The 21,997-nt window shown below is 40.2% G+C and overlaps 1 protein-coding gene across 3 annotated transcripts in view; it reads right to left on the bottom strand.

Annotated features, from left to right (window-relative positions):
- The window catches only part of LOC131901616 (POTE ankyrin domain family member B-like), a 50,020-nt gene extending 40,577 nt beyond the window's left edge, over positions 1 to 9,443 (bottom strand). Inside the window, exons 1-6 of one of the 3 annotated variants that reach the window (XM_059252719.1) lie at positions 9,212 to 9,436; positions 7,075 to 7,192; positions 6,743 to 6,916; positions 2,567 to 2,673; positions 1,587 to 1,724; positions 742 to 800 (exon numbers count right to left, since the gene is read on the bottom strand). In XM_059252719.1, coding sequence (XP_059108702.1) covers positions 742 to 800; positions 1,587 to 1,724; positions 2,567 to 2,673; positions 6,743 to 6,916; positions 7,075 to 7,192; positions 9,212 to 9,288 — 673 coding nt within the window. In that variant the 5' untranslated portion in view covers positions 9,289 to 9,436. Of the gene's footprint in view, positions 1 to 741; positions 801 to 1,586; positions 1,725 to 2,566; positions 2,674 to 6,742; positions 6,917 to 7,074; positions 7,193 to 9,211 lie in introns of all 3 variants that reach the window. The other 2 variants (XM_059252718.1, XM_059252720.1) reach the window with 2 other exon arrangements.
- Positions 9,444 to 21,997: the final 12,554 nt, after the last annotated feature.

Below are 21,997 nucleotides of genomic sequence, written 5' to 3' on the forward strand. Positions count from 1 at the left end.
CACCTGTAACTCCAGTTCCAAAGAATACAACACCATCTTCTCTCTCCCACAAGCACCAGACATGAACATGATGCACATGCCTGGTGTACATGCAGGCAAAAACACTCACACATGAAATAAAATAAACAAATAAAATGAATTACAATACAGTGTAGTGGAACTATTAATGAAGTAGACACTATGTTAACATTTTTAGAAAAAAAAATGTATGAAGTACACTAAAATGTGCTGTGGGCTGGGGAGAGGCTGGCATCTCATCACAGTATGGTAATTAAAAAAATATTTTTACATGCAAGTATGTAATTCCGGTGTAAAACTGAGAAACTTTTTAACAAAGCAGTTTCATACAACTAATTTCTTAAACAATTCAGCCGTCAATAGACACTTGGTTTTTAAAACTGCCTAGGAGGAGCTGGAGAGAGGAATGTAAAGGAGGAAAGGATATTAATTCTATCATAATTTAAATGCATTTTAAAAATAAAAACTGCTCTTTGCGAGTGAAGGGGAAGGGGAACACTCATCCACTCACCCAATGGTAAGGGCAGTACAAACATATAACCACTATGGAAATCTGTTTGGCCATTATTCAAGAAGCTGGTTATGGATCCACCTCAAGATCCAGCTACACTATTCTTGGGTATGTACCCAAATAATATCTAATTACAGAGAATTGAAAAATTCTAAATGCAACATTTTTAATCTAAAGAAGGGCTACAGAGAAGGAAACTTCAAAAGACTTACGTGTGAAGGTATTTTGTTGTCTCCAGAGGAATAAGTCGTGCTGAATAATCACCATTTTTCTGCCAAGTATGGAAATGGTGGTAAACAACGTTATTATTTTAATATGGATGGAAAATCATTTATCAATATATTAAATATTTAAGATATTTCAAAGACAATATAAGATTCCATCAAGTCATCTGGACATACCCTTCAAATTTATTAGTTCTAAAAGATTTTACAAAGTGTCTCATTTTAGAGGGAAAGAACAGAGTGAGATGGTGTAGATTTACTATGGTTCAAATCATCTGGATTATCTTGACAGGATGGAAAGTGCCCTAATATAGGTAGGAGTCCTAAGTATACTCGCTCTGGGAAAGTGTTTCCTTAGGCTCCAACTTAAGTTTCCAAAACTCAGGATTTCCCTACTTTAGTTTAAAAGTTTGCTATGAAAATTTCACCACCTAAAAACAGGCACAGAAATAGTAAAGCAGTATCTAACTTGCTTCTCAGTCTTGATCTGATTAGAATCCTAAATGAAAGCACTCTATAATTCATGAATGGACCTATTATCAAATGCTACAGAATTCAGAATTTGATATTACTGAAATAAAGAGTAAGCCCATGGTGAGAACACTAATGAATTCCAAGACATAGGTTGCTCTATTGCTGGTCTTCCTTTAGCCAAGAAGGAAACAATGATCTGAGTTTTGTCATAATGATCCTGAATCGCAAGTGGAGTTGACTAAAATGCTTCCATTCCAAAAGCATTTAAATAATGAAGTCACGCTTGGTTAAAATACAACATTGGTAAATATTTCATGTCTAAATTTAGTTTCAGTTAGCGTTTTAACTTCTGGACTTACGTTTTGCGTTTCCCCATAATGGCATAATAAAGAGCACTCCATCCAAATGTGTCCTTTAACTGGTGATCAACACCTTTCTTCAGTAAAATTTCAACCATATCTTCACAATCCCATCTAACAGCATACATGAGTGTTGTTCTAGAATGACAGAGGCAATTCAATTACTTAAATGGTGAACTGTATACATTTTACCATATAAGTATAAGGCCTTTGTGTGTAGAATGGACCATTAACTAAGTAGCCTTAAGCATCCTGAAAGCAGAGTTCAGATTCCTAAAATATGTCCAAGGCTAAAACTAGAAAACAAGCAGAAAACTTCTTAGCCCACTATGATACTTTATAGAGTAGAATTTGTATTTTAAATTGTTTATGGTGAATAACTGTTTGGAGAAAATTGACCAGAAGTACAGAAAGCTTTATATGAAAAAGAACACCATTTCCTTCCTATTCTATTAAAATACAATTCACTATTATATATGGAATTGAAATTTGCGTAAAATGATAGTAATAATGTTATCAAATAATTTTAATGTTAAAAATGAATGTTTTCAAATCCTGATACTAATATCATGCCATATATGTAAGTTTACAACTACCATTCATGTATCATCCTTCTCTGCACACCACCAAAAGTATTTGAAGATTAAAGGGTGTTCACAAGGTTGTGTGATTGCAAACCTGAAAACACTGGGACTGACACTGTAAATGTACAATCTAATATAAATGCTATCAACTCATAGAAGATCATATGGCAGTCAAAATAAAAATCAAAATAAAAACCTCTCATTATGAAAGGGAATATGAACCTGACTATCATTCTTTGGCATAACCATTTCATGTAATAGATATTTTTAGATATGTAACTGATATTTTATTGACTTTTTCTAATCTAGTCCCATAACACATATGAAATGAATGATTTTTACTATTCTAGACTATTTTCAACACAAGTAGTGTTTTAAAAATGCAAAGTGTAGTACCTTAGATAGTGATCAGATACGTGAAGATTCGCACCGTGTGTGATTAGGTATGCTGCCATGCGGGGTTTCCTTTCTCGGAGTGCTAGCAGCAGAGGGGTCAACCCATCCTGTAATGATATCAATTAATCATTCGCAATACCGCATATTTCACAACTGAACTGAAAATCATATATGTAGCCCGTGATCGTAATGTTTACCATAGACTTGACCACAGTAGTCTTTTCCTTATTAGCCTAATGCACCTGCTAATGATCCTCAAGATTGCAATATTCTAACCATGGCTGCAGTTGTCACAAAGTCCTCTAGTCCATTACAGAACTCATGTGACACCCATGGACCTGTGGTTCCTGTCACAGAAGTTGTCATGGTACTTTGAAGCCATGGCACTCTCCCCTCAGAGTTTATCTGAAGAGACACACACCGACACACAGTGGCAAAGGTGTTAGATCCTAAGTTGCATGGATGAGCAAAATTGTCTTTTCTATGTCAGAAATTCTCCTGTATTTCAAAAGACAGTTATGTGGCAGATGTAGCATTTCCAAACAGAAAAATTCAATTAAGGACAATGACAAAACTATGGAATTGTCCAGTATTTAAAACCTGATTTCTGAAGTACTGTTTGGCAAATCTTCTGTGGGGCAAATATCAGCAACAGCAGAAGTTGTTTCACAGGCACAATTCTCAGAGTATTGTAATGATGTGGTATTTGCTGAGGACACAGAGGAAGCTCTTCTTGATTCTCCATTCAGGAAGGGCCAAGGGTAACAATGTCTGCCTCTTGCTCTGAACAGGTCACCAAAGAAATGACCTCAAAATGAGTAAGAAATCAAAGAATCTTTTTTTTTTTTTGAACTCACAAAGATCCGCCTGTCTCTGCCTCTCGAGTGCTGGAATTAAAGGCGTGTGCCACCACCGCCCAACTCAAAGAATCTTTGATTGCTTACCTTGAAATGTATTCTGTCCTGTTACAAGTTGAAAACTGTCTTAGTGTTTAGAAAATCCAGTACATTTTTAAAATGTTTTTATTTATATTATTTTTAGACAGTTTCCTACATGAGATCTGTATTTACATAGTTTCTACACCCTCACTCCTCCAACTCCCCCTAACTCCCTCTGAAATTCAGGACCTGTTTTTTATTACTGTCACACACACATGTGTATTATGTACAACCTACTGGTTCCATGTAATGTGAGCAGACTCTCTGTGTGCCTCTTTTTTATGTCTCTGCCTCTCCTTTTCTCTTTCCCTCCCCCTCTGTCTCTCTCTCTCTTCCTGTATGTGTGTTGGTTTGTGTGTGTGTCTGTGTGTGTCTGTGTGTCCATGTGTGTGCATGTGCATGTGTGTAAGTGTGTGTGTTTAAGCATGGCCACTGTGGTTAGATAAACTATTGAGGAGTTTAGAGTGTATCCCTGGAGAAAATTGAATTCTACTCTCAGCAGTTATGGATAATTGGCAACTCTTTATTTACGAGTGTAGTTTTGAAGTTTCCCCTATCAAGTGTTTGCATGTCAACTGGTGTTTTCCTTGTGCATGTCTTATTTAGGCAACCATATTATTGAGATTTCATAGATGAATTATCCCTTTTGTATCTAGAAGACACTTTTCTGCAACAGTCATCCTGGTCACTGGAACTCAGAGTTTGTTTGTTTGTTTGTTTTTTCAGAACTTTCTTTCTCAGTGTCACCCGAAACTTAAGTGTGGGTGTTGTATTGTAGATGTAGGATTGTGGTAGGCACCCATGGTCCTTTTGTCTTTGCATTTTCACTAGTTGTGGATCTCTGTTATACTCTGTATTTGCTGCATTTTAATCATCATTGCATCTAACTCCAATTTACTGAGTGACTGTACTGTACTATAGCTAGTGCATACAGATCTGTGTAATGGAAGTTTTAGAGATGGGCAAGGCATTGCTTTCTTTCTGGTTTATATTTTGCTTAGAAAACAACCTAAGCAGGAATCAAAATAGAGCAATAATTTAAAAGTATTTTAAACATTAGAATTCAGAAATGAAGGCACAACTGTAATCCCATCAATAGAGTGCAGGGTATTATTGCAGGAGGATCGTGACTTCTAGGAGAGTCTGGGCTACATAGTGAAACCCTATCTAAAAAATTAATATTGGAAGTCTATGATGATTTTAGGATTATCAATATCAGTGAGATTAAGATGATGTATTGTAATTTACATGAAGTTATGCAACAAGGGGTGGAAAAGCCTTGCCCAACTCCACAGATAACAAAATACACAGTGCCAGGCAGGTAAAAATTCCCTAGACTTTTTGGGAGTTCCAGAGATTTCCCAAACAATATGAGCTACTGCCAGTGTTCTTGGTTGCCTCCAGTCACTTAAGTGTAAGATCTTGCTACAGAAGACACCAAATCCTTTGGAGAAAAGACTAGCAGGAATAAAGCTGGAACTAACCCAGTGATTCCTATCCAAGTACTAGCTTCCTGTGGTGCTCTGCAAACTGCCAAGGGAGAAAAGGAATCTTCAGACATCCTAAATTTATATCAAACACTAAGAAATAAGGCTAGTAGACTGAAACACCTGTATCGGCAAAGCAGGTGAAATGGGATTTGTTAGCAAATAAAACACACTTGGAGGTTGGATTGTGGAAGTACCTGCAGGGAACCGTTCCATCATAGGGGCTCAAAAGCAAAATGATTTGATTTGTTATAGTCAGGATGAAGCATAGTTTTTAAAATTCTCTTAGAGATTGAGCATGCACTGCATTCCTGGAGAAAATGGAGGTTATGAATGGACTGCGCTGTTCCATAGCCCTTTGGTTTGTTTACTAAAATTTTAACCTCTGCTGCATGCATACTAATGGATGTGTGGAAATCAAGTGCTTGTAGTGCAATGTACCATGCTTCAGTTGCAAATATTCAGTCTGTGATAGCATTTTGAAGGTGAAGTATCACCCACAGCCTGAAGTGATTTATATCCCAGCACAGCTTGTCAATATTTTGAGTAGGTGTTGAAGCTTTTGGAATTGGATATTTGATGGGTGTGATATTGGTATGTAGGCAGTTTTGTGGTACACCTATTCTGAGTTTTTCAAGAGGCCACTGATTCTGTTTCTGTGGAGATATGAGGAGGAAGGAAGGATTACAAGTTCCTGATACCACAGACAAAGTTATATCCAGCTGCCTATAGGAAGTTATCTTGATGGCTAACCAATGAAGAGAACCCAGCCCCTGGTGGGTGGCACCACAGCCTTGTTTCAGAACATGGCTGTGTAAGACTTTACAGAGATAGCTGCAGAGTAAGCAAACAGGCATCCTGGACTCATTCATTTCTCCCTCTCTTGAGGATAGATGATATGTCAACAGCTTTCTCAAGATCCTGATTCTGTGCTTTTCCCAGTAATACACAGTAACTTGGAAATGTAAGTCAAATAATCCTTTTAGTCCATTATCTATTTTTATCAATATTTTCCATGGCTCCATAAAAGTAAGCTAAATTCTCTAATGTTGATTTCAATAAATTAACATTTACTTCTCCCCCTTTGGAAATAATTTTGAGAGCTATATTCAGTGCAATTTAATCATATTCACCCCTTCCCTTTCACTACTTTCCAAATGCACCCCTCTTCTGTACCCACCCATCTTTCTAACCTTATTGATATAAACCTCCTCTCAAGTCTCTGGGGTCACTGTAGAAGATCAGGTTAAAGCTTGTAAGAGCCAGGTCCACTGGATGACCAAAAGCAAAGAGTGTCTCATGGGCACACCAGCGTAGATGTTCATATGACATCACAGTCACCGTGAAAACATTCAGAAGATGATGGTTGGAAGCTCAAGTGACACAAAATGTCATTATGCAAGCAGGAATTTAGCATGAAGTTCTGCTCTGAGCTGAGAACTTCTTGACAGTTATAGCTGCTAGGACTGGATAGTCATTTTCATTTAAAGGTGTGGCCTGGGTGGACTGAGCATGCTCCAGTGGATGGTCACATACCCAAGAGTATGTGGGCAGCACGAATTGGACTCAATGGGGTAAAAAACAAACTATAACAACATATCAATACTTAGATGGATACCGATCAAGTTATTTCAAAGTGCCAGTCAAGTAATACTTCAACTTCTAAACGTGAATAAATTGGACCAAGATATGACAACTGTTAAAGCATATAGTTTTCAAATACTTGGGGATTCAATTTAGAAAATTTTTACCTTTGTAGTATCTTCAATGTTTCCCCCAAATTCAAGAAGACTGCTGGCAATATCTGGCCTGTCTACATACACTGCATGGTGAATTGCTGCTTCTCCATTGCAATCTTTAATATTGGGATCTGCTCCACGATCAAGTAGGACAGACACGATCTCTGTCTCCCAGCTTTGTACAGCCTGTGGATATCGTTACCAGGAAAACACTGTCAATTTAAAGAACACACAAGAAACTTCCCCCAACTTTCACCATGATTTATATTTAAGTGACTTTAATTTTACTTTCATTCTAAACACTTAGATCAACTTAATTACTGAAATTGAAGTCTTTGAAATACCTTCATTAGTGGTGTGGACATTTGATTGTCAAGGGCATTAATCTCACAGGCCTTAAATCTTAACAGAAAACGAACCAGATTGATATGGCCATAGAAGCATGCAAAGTGGAGCGCAGTTCTGTGGGAATGAGAGACATTTTGAAGGAAAACTGTAAGGCACTATTATCAACATACACAATCACTCTGGCATTTATAAATATTATATAGTATTTAAGTCCATAGACCCATAAAAATATTTAACTTCATTCAAAATTTATTTTTATTTGCTCTTATAATTTACTGTATTTAAAAATTTATTGCAACTATCATTTATCGCAGTGTGAATAATACACACAGCTGTTGCAGCCTAGATAAGTGCTCTATTAGTGAACTACGTAGTAAAGAGCAGCCTATTTGAGCAAAAAGAACATGACTATTGGGTGAACTCATTTTCAGTTTGAATCCTACTCTAGACACTACCATCAACCAACTACTCTCAGCCTTCCTGTGTTGTGAATTCTTGTCCAGAAAATGGGTGTTAAAAGGAATACTTCTATCAAATTAGGATGACTCAATTAGATTCTTTGCAACTATTCAGAAAATATTCTTCAACAACAACTTAACAATCTTTTCGGTATTTAAGTTATGAATGTTAACACTGTAATAAACATATTTCAAGTCAATGTTAGTTCCATTATCTCTATTTTGTAAATATATTAAGGAGTATAAATTTTAGAGTCTAAGGATATCTCTTCAAAACTTGAGACAAGTTCTGCAATAAACTTATGCTTCTGCTGCCTCAGCCTGCAAAGAGCTTGGATTGTAGATATGACACACCACTGAGCTTGAGATTTGGTTTTTCACGCATTCAGCTAAAATTGAAATGTCATTTACAATTCATAATGTACAACAGTGACTGCCAAAACTTAAAGACAATTTTTAATACATAAGATAGCATGTCATTGTGCCATGCATGGTGTCTCTACTAAGTGAAATGTGATATATAATGTGATATACATATACATACATATATACATATCCATAAATATAAAACATTTCTAGACTTTTACTGGATTTTTTAAAGAAAGCTATGAAATGTACTATTGATAAAAACTGAAAATTATCAACAGCAAAATCTAAATGCACAGCAAACTTGGCTTTGATTTTTAAGGAACTTTAATTCAAAGGAAGTAAGTATGGAACTTCAAGTCAAATACATAAGAATGCCCATTTTTGATAATAGTTAAATTCATAGCATACAGAGAAATTAGATGTATGCTATGTCTAACGTCAGTATCTAATATCAATTTCACAAAGGAGATTTAGGACACTGTGGGCCATCTAGTAAACCCAAAATTGGGAAAGCAAGACAGTTTGTTGATTTGTAAATCATGAAATTCACTGCAAGTTCCATTCACCTCTATCAGAAGTAAGTAAAGATGTCAGAAGTAACTTTCAGAGAACTTGGAGCTTGTCAGCACATTGTGTTATTAAAATGGTGGCTGATCAAGGCCACACTGAATAAACTTTCAGAAACATATGAAGTAATGAGTGAAGGAACTTAAGAGAAATTTACAGAGATGGGAGAGTGATATCCCCAGGAAACTAGTGAGAAACAACAAGACAATGAAGGAGCAGCAGGAAAAGGAGCACACACCCATCTGTCAAGTTTAGATTATTTCTGTTATTTTCAGTGAGGAATATAAATGTTAGTACACACAGATAAAAGATCCATATTGAATGTTTTTGGGTGATTTTAGGTGGGAGGAAGACATTATGAGGAACACTACTTGATCTCTGTAGTTTCTACAGTTTATACAACATTGTGTTTATTAGGTACATTGAAATTAATTCCCATTTCTTTATAGTTTGTTAGATTATTCTATTGTGTATTCGATGCTCCATAAGAAAATGCTCCATAGGGGAATTACAGGGTGACAGTAAACCTGCTGGAGCTTTGGTCTTATGGTTCTCCTCCTCCAGAAGAAGATCTGGACACTGGAACTTTGTGATCACAGGTACCAAGGAGACTGTAGTCCAGAAAGCACAGCTGGTCTCTCCTCACCCCTATTGCCCTCAACAGAGCTAGGAAAGGTAGGTTTCTCCCATCACCCGATTTCCTCAAGGCCCCTCATCCTTATCTTCCAAGTGTTCTTACCGTTTCCCTTCATCCTCATCGTTCACATGAAATTGGTTCTTCCTGAGGAGACGCACCACCACTTTGCGCTTTCCCATGCATACTGCCTCATGAAATTGGTTTTCAGGGTCATAAGGCTGGCGGTACCTGTCTTCAGTTCCACAGTGAAAGCAGGACAAGTATCCCGTTCCCCTGCTTGGGCCGTCACAAAACCCCAAGGGGGTTTTCGGCTCCTTCTTAAAGAAGAAGAGCTTCCTCAGGGTGGACAGCATAGCAGTGACCACCTTTCTATCAACTCAACACTAAGTAATTTTAGGAAATGATGAACTTTTAACCACTGACCGTCTAACAACCAGAGCCTAACTCTGCGACTCTCACAAGTGCGAGGCTATGGTTTGACCAGTCAAACCGAAGCAGGCAGTTATAGAACAGTCGTTGCTAAGCAACACTGGTAAACAAACGCATGCTCCTTCTTCCTTAGGCATAACTGACAGTTTATGGAGCAAATAGTGCTCACTGCGCATGTGCAATATAAGTGTGGCGGTCTCCTGGGCTTTAGTTTGTGTATATCCTGCAAGATCTCGATCTCTTTATTTCTTTATTCCCCACAACAATCTTGCTTGGTACTTACTTTCTTTGTGGGTGTAATTACTCATTATGATATCTTTTTTTGGTTTTGTTCTTGTTTTGCTGAGTGTTTGTTTTTTTATTTCCTTTTTCACTAAGAGGTCAAGGATGGGCTTGTCTTTGTAAGGAAATTTCTCTCTTGAAGCTTCTCCCTGATATTTTTGGTTCAGTGTTCTTTGAATTTTCAGTGTAGTGAAAAGCTGTAAAATTACTATTTTCTGAGCTCAGAAGTGATGGTACACACCTTAATCCCAGCCTTTGGCAGGAGGCAGAGACAAATGGATTTCTGTGAGTTTGAGGTCAGTCTGGTCTAGTGAGCCAGAGCTGCATAGTGAGAACCTCCTTAAGAAAATGAAATGAAAAAATGTTTTTAATTTCACATGATTTCAATACTAAGTGGAGAAGTTTTTATCCAGTCATGTCTGTTGTGATTCTAAATGTATTCTGTGTACTTGGGTCTATTTATTTCTCTTGATACGAGGAAATTTCTGCTGTTGTTTCATAGAACATATTTTCTATCCCTGAATATCTCCACACATTATCTGTAGTGTTAGATACATATATTTGCTGTGTGAGGTACTTTTGAAAGAGAATGTACCCACAGGTTTAGATAATTGAACACTTGTTCCCAGAGGGTAGTGCTAATTGGGGAGGATGTGGAACGTCTGGGAGATGGAGCCTTGTTAGATGACATCCATCCCTGGAGACAGGCCTTGAATGGTCATAGTCTCCGCCCATTGTGTTTGCTCTCTGCTTCCTGAGTGTGGTTGGGATGGAACCTCTAAGCTTCCTTTTCCTGCCCCCAGGTTGACCATTTGTGCTAAGTCTCCCCACCATGATAGACTCCTATGCTTCTGGAACTGAAAGCCTAGATACACTCTTCCTTCTGTAAGATGCTGCTGGTCATGATGTTTTATCACAGAAACAGAAAATTAACAAATGCAATCTCTGAACAGTAGCATCTCAGAGATCATAAAAGATGTGCTCATTACTTTTAATTTATTAGTGTCTAAATATAATAATACACATACCTTAGTATCCCTGATGTTTTTGTACTGGATTTTCACTCTATTGCTGACTCTTTTGAAAGAATTTCTATGCTTTGTGTATAGAGATATATTTCCATTAAAAAAAAACCTGTAAAAGTAAAATTCCCAATAGCCAGCCACTCCAGTGAGTACATGAGCAACACAAATTGTACTTGGTGTATTTGGAGCTGGGTCACAAATGTTGGATGGTGGACCTGGGAGAACTGGGAAGCTAGTGTGACTGTTACACATTTTTTGAAATTCCCAATAAGCAATACAAATATTATGTTGGAAAAATTACTGTGATAGTTTTCACATTCTTTCTCCTGAATTTCACATCCAAGTTGTGTATTAATTTTCTTATACATTCAGTTGTTTTATGTGTATCTTCACTGTAGTAATGGATGTTTCATTTCTAATTATTTTAAATTTTATTTATATAGTAGTTATTCTTCCCACAGCTCCAGAGAAGCTAGGAAACAAGGCGAATCCTAAGAGAGACACATGGATCACCTTGAGAAGGGGAAATAAATGAGTTCTCCATGTGTAAACTGGTGATGCGGGGGCAATATAGGGGAGGGGATGGGAGATGAAAACATATGGGAACAGGATAGTCAAGTGGGGGGAGGGATGGAGTGGGAGAGCAATGAAAGAGATATTTTGATAGAGAGAGAAATTATGGGGTTAAGGAGAAACCTGGTGCTAGGGAAATTCCCAGGAATCCACAAAGACAACCTCAGATTAGACTACTAGAAATAGTGGAGAGAATGCCTGTATTACCCTACCCTAGTAATCAGATTAGTGAATACCATAACTATCATCATTATGATGGAAGCAGATGCAGAGATCCACAGCCAAGCACCAGGCCAACCTCAGGGAGTCCAGTCAAGGAGAGGAAAGAGAGATTATACGAGCAAGAGGGTCAAGATCATGGTGGGGAAATATACAGAGACTACTGAACCAAGCTCATAGGAACTCATAAACTTTAGACAGCTGTGGAACCCACATGGGACTGGACTAGGCCCTCTGCACACAGGAGACAGTTGCGTAGCTGGGCCTACTTGAAGGGACCCTAGCAATGGGATCAGGATCTATTCCTGGTACATGAGCTGGCTTTCTGATCCTATTACCGATGGTGGGACCCCTTGCTCAGCCATGATGCAAGGGGGAGGGGCTTGGTCCTGCCTCAACTGAATGTACCAGGCTTTGCTGATTCCCCATGGAAGGCCTTTCCCTTTCAGAGGAGGGGATGGGGGTTGGGTCAGGGGGAGAAAGGCTGTGGGGGAGTGGAAGGAGGTATGAGAGGAGGATCTGTCACTGGTATGTAAAATGGATAAAAAAAATTCTTAAATTAAAAAAATTAAATTTTTCAAATGGCTGAAAGACATTTAAAGAATTGCTCAACATCCTTAGCCATCAGGGAAATGCAAATGCAAATGACTCTGAGATACCATCTTACACCTGTCCAAACGGCTAAGATCAAAAACACTGAAGACAGCTTATGTTGGAGAGAATGTAGAGCAAGGGGAACACTCTTCCTTTGTTGGTAGGAGTGCAAACTTATACAGCCACTTTGGAAATCAATATGGCAGTTTTTCAGAAAACTGGGAGTCAATCTTCCTCAAGACCCAGCTATACCACTCTTGGGCATATACCCAAGAAATGTTCAATCACACCACAAGGACACATGCTCAACTATATTCACAGCAGCATTATTTGTAATAGCCAGAACCTGGAAACAACCTAAATGCCCCTCAACTGAAAAATGGATTAAGAAAACATGGTACATATACACAGTGGAGTACTACTCAGCAGTGAAAAACAATGACATCATGAAATTTTCAGGCAAATGGATAGAACTAGAAAATATCATCCTAAGTGAGGTAACCCAGACTCAGAAGGATAAACATGATATGTACTCGCTCAAACATGGTATGTACTCACCCAGACTACAACCCACAGCTCCAGAAAAGCTAGCTAACAAGGAGGACCCAAAGAGGGACATATGGATTGTCCTGGGAAGGGGAAATAGATGATCTCCATGAGTAAACTGGGCATGAGGGGTGGGCAATGGAGGGTAGGGGATCGGGGATGGATGAAAACATAAGGGAACTGGATGGTTCAGCTGGAACAAGGGTGGAGTGGGAAAGCAATGAAAGAGATACCATGATAAAGGGAGATATCATGGGGATAGAGAGAAAACTGGTGCTAGGGAAGTTGCCAGGAATCCCCAAGGTTGACCCCAGCTTAGACTACTAGCAATAGTGGAGAGGGTGCCTGAACTGGCTTACCCTGGTAATCAGATCGGTGAATACCCTGTCATCATAGAGCCTTTCTCCAGTAACTGATGGAAGCAGATGCAGAGATCCACAACCATGCATCAGGCCGAGCTCCAGGAGTCCAGTGGAAGAGAGAGAAGAGGGATTGTATGAGCAAGTGCATCAGGATCATGATAGGGAAACCTGCAGAGATGACCAAACCAAACTAGTAAGAACTCATAAAATTTGGATCAACAGCTGTGGAGCCTGCATGGGACTGAACTAGGCCCTCTGCATCATGAGACAGTTGTGTAGCTTGATCTTCTTAAGGGGCCCATAGCAGTAGGATCAGAATCCATCCCAAGTGCATGAGAGGCTTTTTTGGAGAGCACTACCTATGATGGGACACCTTGCATAGCCTTGGTTCAGGGGGTGGGGCTTGGTTGGACCTGCCTCTACTAACTACCTCCCCATGGGAGCCCTTACCTTCTTGTAGGAGGGAATGAAGGGTGGGTTGGGAAGAGGAGGCTGGAGGGGCAGAGGGAGGGAAGAAGAGATCTTTGATTGGTATGTAAAATGAATAAAAAAATTCTAAAGAAAAAAATAAAATAAAATACAAATATATGAAAAAAATAAATTTCTCTGTCTCTGTCTCTCTGTGTATTTCTATGTGTTATGTGTGTGAAGGTGCTTGAGGTGGCTAGAATAAGGTGTTGTATTCCCTGGAGTTGAAGTAACAGGCAGTTGTGACCCACTTGAACTGCATTCTAAGAACTAAACTTTAGTTCTAATGGAGAGTAAGAAACACTTTAAGCACTACACAGTATCTCCAGTTCTGATTTTTCAATTCCATGTTATATTTTGATTAACATATAAATTATATCACTTTACCTTTTTCTTTCCTTCCTTGATCTCTTCCAATGTTTTCACCTTCCAAATTATTCTGTTTTTCCATTACCTCTTAAACTGATAGCCTCTTTTTAAAATTATTACTGTTACACACACACACACACACACACACACACAGAGAGAGAGAGAGAGAGAGAGAGAGAGAGAGAGAGAGAGAGAGATTAATGCAACCTGCTGAGTCCACTTCATGTTGCTTTTGTAAATATGTACCACATTTTCATTATCCATCTATCAATTGAACTACATTAAGATTTTTCCATTTCCTAGCTATTGTTAAAAGAGCAAGAATGGACATGATTGAAAAGGCATGGATGAGGAGAGGGTATGTACATGAAGGGCATGGGAAACTCACTGAGCAAGAGCCTTAGGTTCCTTCCTAAGTTGGAGGTCTGGCTATTTAGAGTGTGTGATTAAATACTGTTACATGACGACTAGGGGACTTACCCCTGGAAAAGACTAATTTTCCCTCTTTCAGTAGTTGTTAGCTGTCTATTGTTCCTTTTAAAAATTATTTTTTTAATGTTTAAAATGTTTCTTTTTTAGATTCATATTTTTAGCAATTACAAGATTACTGGTTTTCAAAATTTCATGCAAGATATTTTGACCATGCTTTCCCTTCCCCCAACTCACTCCAGATCCTCCCTTCCACATTATGAACCTAAGCTTTTGTTTTCTCTTTTCTTTTTCTTTTGCAATAATACCACAAAACAAATGTAAAAACAAAAATGAGAAAACACAAATTCCCCCTGACACATACACAAAGAACCTGGAATTCATTTTTGTTGGCCAACTACTCTTGGCCGTGGGATTTTGTATACACAGAGTCACTCCGTTACAGAAAAAAGGTTTTCCCTTTCTGGCAGGTATAAATTTCAGATACCTTCTTTATTAGGGATGGGAACCCTACTTCATTTTCTACCCTCCTCAATGCTGGAACTCCATGTAGTTGAACCTGTGCAAGTTTTTTGTGTACTGCCACAGTCTTTATGAATTCACTTGTGCATCAGATCCATTGTGTCTAGAAGACATCATTTCCATGGTGTTTTTTTTTTCATTTCATGACAGAAACTCATGTTAAAATTTTGTCACGAATGAATATATTCTTTTTATGTAGCAAGATTCTCTATTCTCATTTTAAGACATATAACACATGAACAAGAAGCATGATCTAGGTAGATTTGCACTCTGGAGAAATAGTTACCACATTGGATAATGCAGTTACATGATAGAGAAGAAAATGAAACACTGTTCTTTTCCAAAACAAAAGTTTATGAATGGTGCATTCTTCACTATTAATGAAGAAGCTGTGTGAAAAGTATACACTAACTATCGCATTTTTAAATCTTATAGCACTATGGACAAGAAGAATGTTAGAATTTTTTTGAAATTGGTTACATAAAAGTTTGGAAGACACTTCACGTTCATCCAGTATTTGATAATTGAAATGTAGTCTATGAGGCATGATTAACACAGAATGAGTAGATTCTATTTTGTGAGCACATCTTTACAACTGTACAATATTGAGCTACTTGCAAACTTATGCAAAACATGTAGGAGAGCATTTAAATTATGTAACTGGATAAGAATGTGGCTAATTTCTCCAATCCACAATGAAAGTTTTGTCAAATGCTGTGAAGTGGTCTTTCGGAACCCTGCGAATAGGTGTTGCTCTTATGGGTTGATGAATGAAGCTCTTTGGCCTATGGCAAGACAGCTTAGAGCCAGGTGGGAAATCCAAGGAGACATACAGGAAGAAGAAAGACAGAGTCAGGGATGACAATGCATGCCTCTGGAGGAGCAAGATGTAATAGAACACAGATAAACACATGCAATACATAGATTAATAGAAATGGGCTAATTTAAGAGGTAAGAGCTAGCTAGCAATAAGCCTGAGCCATACACAAAACAGTTTGTAATTGATAATAAGCCTCCGACTGATTATTTGGAAATAGGCAGGTGGGAGAGATTCATATGTCTATAGTCAATATTTCTTCTATATCACACAGGTCCCATTTTATAAGCCCACATTTCCTCCAGCTCATTATAGGAATGTAAGTGTTATGGAAAATATCTTTGGCATTACTCCTATTACAATATACAGAAGGAAGAAAATAAGAACTGTCTATTTAATTTGAAAAATTATATTTGAGGATCTATCATCTAGAATAAAGAAATCTATTTTCCAAGAACATACTCTCCTTACATGATTATCAATCAAATGCACTGTTCTGGAAGACTTAGAGATGATTACTAAACAGAAGGTGTAAAGATGTGGCATTCTTTCAGGCCATGAGAGAACTCCTATGATGAATACCTCATAAAGATTCTATTTCAGAGGAAGACATTTTCTCTGGTCATTATAGGTCTATATCATTTTATTATAAATACCTTATTAGAGAACTTGTGAAATGCATTTCTAACCAGGGTGCATGAGAATGTACATTCCGTCCCATTCCTTTAGACAAGCATTTATATAATGCATCACTAACCTGGGAGAAACAGATTCCTTTTATGAGTGCACGAACCCTGTAGCTCTTTTAGACTATTTGGATTAGTGTGAAGAAGAATATGTTTCTCAAATCCAGTAACAGAGAGTGGAGAAATTAGAGTAGAACTTTTCATTTCACATAGGAAATTTTATGATTTGCCCTGGAGAAGATGGGAATGGGGGGTGGGCTGCAGGAAGGCGGGGGTTGGGGGGCAGGAGGGGGGAGGACAAGGGAATCCGTGGCTGATATGTAAAATTAAATTAAATTATAAAATAAAAGGAAAAAAAGAAGCATAAAAAAAGAAATTTTATGATTAATCTTTCACCTAGAAAAATAAAAATCCGTCTTAAATGCACATATAATGGATAGCTCTTTATAGGTCTGTACACACTGGTATAAGGTTCTAGTTAGAGTACTCATAAATTGCATTTGTATTTACATATTTACAAAATTCGGGCTGAAACATCTACATCACAACTCTTACATCTCCAGATTTCAGGGAACATCACTGAAAAAGAGGTGGAAAGATGATAAGAGTTGGAGTATTAGTATATCTGTTAAAAGATTGTGTCTTCCAGCTATGGCTGGGAAGCTATACCTATGAAATCTCAATAATATGGCTGCTTAAATGAGATCTGAAAAATGAAACGATCAGTTGAAATGCTAGTTTGGATTAGGAAAATCTCATGAGAGCTCATCACTGGATGGTCTGTAAGAAATATTTAATGACCTCTGGCAGAGAAAGAATTAGTCTTTTCCAGAGATGTGTACCAGGAAAGATTATCCCATCCCATGTATTTAGACATAAAACATATACATAAAGAAATATTGAATGTAGAGAGCAAGTATATATTTTCAAGTCTAAGGTGATCTCTTCAAAACTTGAGACTTGTTCTGCTGTAAACGTATGGTCCTGCTGCCTCAGCCTCCAGGGAGCCTGGGTTGTAGATATGGCACAGCACTGAGTTTGAGATTTGATTTTTCTCACATTTTAATTAAGCTAAAGTTAAATGTCATTTACAATTCATAATGTACAACAATGATTGGCAACACTTAAAAGCAATTCTTAATACATAAGGTAACATGTCATTGTGCCATGCATGATGTCTCTACTAAGTGAAATGTGATATATGATATATATATATATACATATATATTACACACGCATCATTATTAGTCTTTATACTGTTTTTAACATAGTTATGAAGTGTACTATTGAGAAAAAGTGAAAAGTGTCAACAGCAAAATCTAAATGCACAGCAAAATTGGCTTTGCTTTTTAAGGAACTTTAATTCAAAGGAAGTAAGTATGGAACCTCAAGTTAAATATGTAAGAACGGCCATTTTTGACAACAGTTAAATTCACAGCATACATATGAATTAGATGTATGCTATGCCTAACGTCAGTATCTAATATCAATTTCATGAGGATTTAGGACACTGTGGGCCACCTCGAGTAAACCCAAAATTGGGAAAGCAAGATAGTTTGTTGATTTGTAAATCATGAAATTCACAGCAAGCTCCATTCACCTCTATCAGAAATAAGTAAAGATGTCAGAAGTAACTTTCAGAGAACTTGGAGCTTGTCAGCACATTGTGTTATTAAAATGGTGGCTGACCAAGGCCACACTGAATAAACTTTCAGAAACACATGAAGTAATGAGTGAAGGAACTTAAGAGAAATCTACGGAGAAGGGAGAGTGATATCCCCAGGAAACTAGTGAGAAACAACAAGAAAATGAAGGAGCAGCAGGAAGAGGAGCACACACCCATCTATCAAGTTTAGATTATTTCTGTTATTTTCAGTGAGGAATATAAATGTTAGTACACACAGATAAAAGATCCATATTGAATGTTTTTGGGTGATTTTAGGTGGGAGGAAGACATTATGAGGAACAACACTACTTGATCTCTGTAGTTTCTACAGTTTACACAACATTGTGTTTATTAGGTACATTGAAATTAATTCCTATTTCTTTATAATTTGTTAGATTATTCTATTGTGTATTCGATGCTCCATAAGAAAATGCTCCATAGGGGAATTACGGGGTGACAGTAAACCTGCTGGAGCTTTAGTCTTATGGTTCTCCTCCAGAAGAAGAAGATCTGGACACTGGACCTGTGTGATCACGGGTACCAAGGAGACTGTAGTCCAGAAAGCACAGCTGGTCTCTCCTCACCCCTATTGCCCTCAACAGAGCTAGGAAAGGTAGGTTTCTCCCATCACCCGATTTCCTCAAGGCCCCTCATCCTTATCTTCCAAGTGTTCTTACCATTTCCCTTCATCCTCATCATTCACATGAAATTGGTTCTTCCTGAGGAGACGCACCATCACTTTGCGCTTTCCCATGCATACTGCCTCATGAAATTGGTTTTCAGGGTCATAAGGCTGGCGGTACCTGTCTTCAGTTCCACAGTGAAAGCAGGACAAGTATCCCGTTCCCCTGCTTGGGCCGTCACAAAACCCCAAGGGGGTTTTCGGCTCCTTCTTAAAGCAGAAGAGCTTCCTCAGGGTGGACAGCATAGCAGTGACCACCTTTCTATCAACTCAACACTAAGTAATTTTAGGAAATGATGAACTTTTAACCACTGACCATCTAACAACCAGAGCCTAACTCTGCGACTCTCACAAGTGCGAGGCTACAGTTTGACCAGTCAAACCGAAGCAGGCAGTTATAGAACAGTCGTTGCTAAGCAACACTGGTAAACAAAAGCTTGCTCGTTCTTCCTCAGGCATAACTGACAGTTTATGGAGCAAATGGTGCTCACTGCGCATGTGTAATGTAAATGTGGCGGTCTCCTGCACTCATTTGCACATATCCTCAATCTCTTCCTCAGGTTTGGTGGATCCTTTCCTCCCCACTGTAATCTTGCTTGGTGCTTCTTTTCTTTTGGGACTGCAATTATTCATTATAAAATTTCTTCTTGGGTTTGTGGCTTGTTTTTATTTACATTTTTACTAAGAAGTCATGGATGGATTGCTTTCGTAAGGACATGGAATTTCTTGAAACTTCTCTCTGGTGTTTTTGGTTCTGTGTTTTTGCAATTTTCAGTGAGGTGAAAAGCTGTAAAATAACGATTTTTGTGTGCTTGGGAGTGATGGTACACACCTTTAATCCCAGACCTTGGCAGGAGACAGAGACAAATGGATTTCTGTGAGTTTGAGGTCAGCCTGGACAAGTGAGCCAGAGCTGCATAGTGAGAACCTCCTCAAAAATGGCAAATTCTTTCTTTCTTTCTTTCTTTCTTTCTTTCTTTCTTTCTTTCTTTCTTTCTTTCTTTCTTTCTTTCTTTCTTTCTTTCTTTCTTTCTTTCTTTCTTTCATTAAGAGATTTTTCTATTCATTTTACATATCCACCAGGGATTCCCCTGTCCTCCCTCCTCCCACTCCCCGAGCCTTCCCTCACAACCCCCTCTCCCATTCCCACCTCCTCCAAAGCAAAGTCTCCCCTGGGGAGTCAGTAGAACCTGGTATGTTCAGATGAGGCAGGTCCAAGCTCCTCTTCCCAGCTTAATGTCTTTACAATACAATGTGGAGAAGTTATTATCCAGCCATGGCTGTTGTGGTTCTAAATGTCTTCTGTAGAGCTGGTTCATAAATTTCCTTAGATATGAGGAAATTTCTGCTATTGTTTCACAGAACTTGATTTTTATGCTCTGATTATCTCCACTCTATCTTCAATGCCAGATATTTATATTTAGTCTCTGAGGTGTTTTTGAACAAGAATGTCCCCCACAGGTTTAGATAATTGAACATTTGGTCCCAGATGGCGGTACTAATTGGGGAGGATGTGGAACATCTGGGAGATGGAGCCTTAATAGATGACATCTGTCCCTGGAGACAGGCCTTGAATGGTCATACTCTATGCTTTCTGAGTGTGGTTGAGATGGAACCCCTAAGCTTCCTTTTCCTGCCCCCATGTGAGCCATTTGTGCTAAGTCTCCCCACCATGAAAGACTCCTATGCCTTTGGATCTGGAAGCACAAATACACTCTTCATTCTGTAAGATGCTTCTGGTCATGGTGTTTTATCACAGAAACAGAAAATTAACAAGTACAATATCTGAATAGCAGCATCCCAGAGATCTTGAATGATGTGTCCATTACATTTAATTTATTAATGCCTTAATATAATAATATGCCCACCTTGATTCCCAGCCCTGATGTTCTTCTGCTTGATTCTCCATATTGCTGATGCATTTTAAAGTTTCTACACTTATTACACAGAGATATCCATGCAGAGAGTCCCCCGGTCGCCCCCTCAGCATTCAGAGCTCTGCTAGCACCCGGCTCCCCCGCAGCGTCCTGGACTCTGCCAGTCCCCGGTCCCCCCCGCAGCGTCCTGGCCTCTGCCAGTCCCCGGTCCCCCCGAGCGTCCTGGGCTCCGCCCGTCCCCGGTCGCCCTGCAGCGTCCCCAGTCCCCCCGCAGCATCCTGGACTCTGCCAGTCCCAGGTCTCCCGGCCGCGTCCTGGGCTCTGCCAGTCCCCGGTCCCCCCACAGCGTCCCCGGGCCCCCCGCAGCGTCCTGGGCTCTGCTAGTCCCAGGTCTACCCGCAGCGTCCTGGGCTCTGCCAGTCCCCGGTCCCCCCGCACAGTCCTGGGCTCTGCTAGTCCCAAGTCTCCCCGCAGCGTCCTGGGCTCTGCTAGTCCCCGGTTCCCCCTGCAGCTTCCCGGTCCCCCAGCAGCGTCCTGGGCTCTGCCAGTCCCCAGTCCCCCTGCAGCGTCCTGGGCTCTGCTAGTCCCCAGTCCCCCCGCAGCGTCCTGGGCTCTGCCCGTCCCTGGTCCCCCAGCAGCGTCCTGGGTCCAGATAGTCCCCGGTCCCACCGCAGTGTCCTGGGCTCTGCCAGTCCCCGGTCCCCCCGCACCATCCTGGGCCCGGCTAGTCCCCGGTCCCCGCAGCGTCCTGGGCTCTGCTAGTCTCTGGTCCCCCTGCAGCGTCGCCGGTCCCCCAAGAGCTTCCTGGGCTCTGCTAGTCCCCGGTCCCCCCGCAGCGTCCTGGGCTCTGCCATTCGCCGGTCCCCCCCCCCCCCCCCGAAGCGTCCTGGGCTCTGCCATTCCCGGTCTCCCTGGAGCGTCCTGAGCTTTGCCAGTCCCTGGTCCCTCCGCAGCGTCCTGGGCCCCGCTAGTCCCCGGTCCCCCCACAGCGTCCTGGGCTCTGCTAGTCCCCGGTCCATGGCAGCATCCTGGGTTCCCCTAGTCCCCAGTCCCCCCCGCAGCGTCCCCGGACCACCCGCAGCGTTCTGGGCTCTGCTAGTCCCAGGTCTCCCCACAGCGTCCTGGGCTCTGCTAGTACCCTGTCCCCCTGCAGTGTCCTGGGCCCCGCTAGTCCCCGGTCCCCCCGCAGCGTCCTGGGCTCTGCTAGTCCCAGGTCCCCCCGCAGCGTCCTGGGCTCGACCAGTCCCCGGTCACCCCGCAACTTCCTGGGCTCTGCCAGTCCCAGGTCCCCCTGCAGCGTCCTGGGCCCCACTAGTCCCCGGTCCCCCAGCAGCGTCCTGGG

The sequence above is a fragment of the Peromyscus eremicus genome, unplaced genomic scaffold (assembly GCF_949786415.1).
Source record: "Peromyscus eremicus unplaced genomic scaffold, PerEre_H2_v1 PerEre#2#unplaced_124, whole genome shotgun sequence".
NCBI lineage: Eukaryota > Metazoa > Chordata > Mammalia > Rodentia > Cricetidae > Peromyscus > Peromyscus eremicus.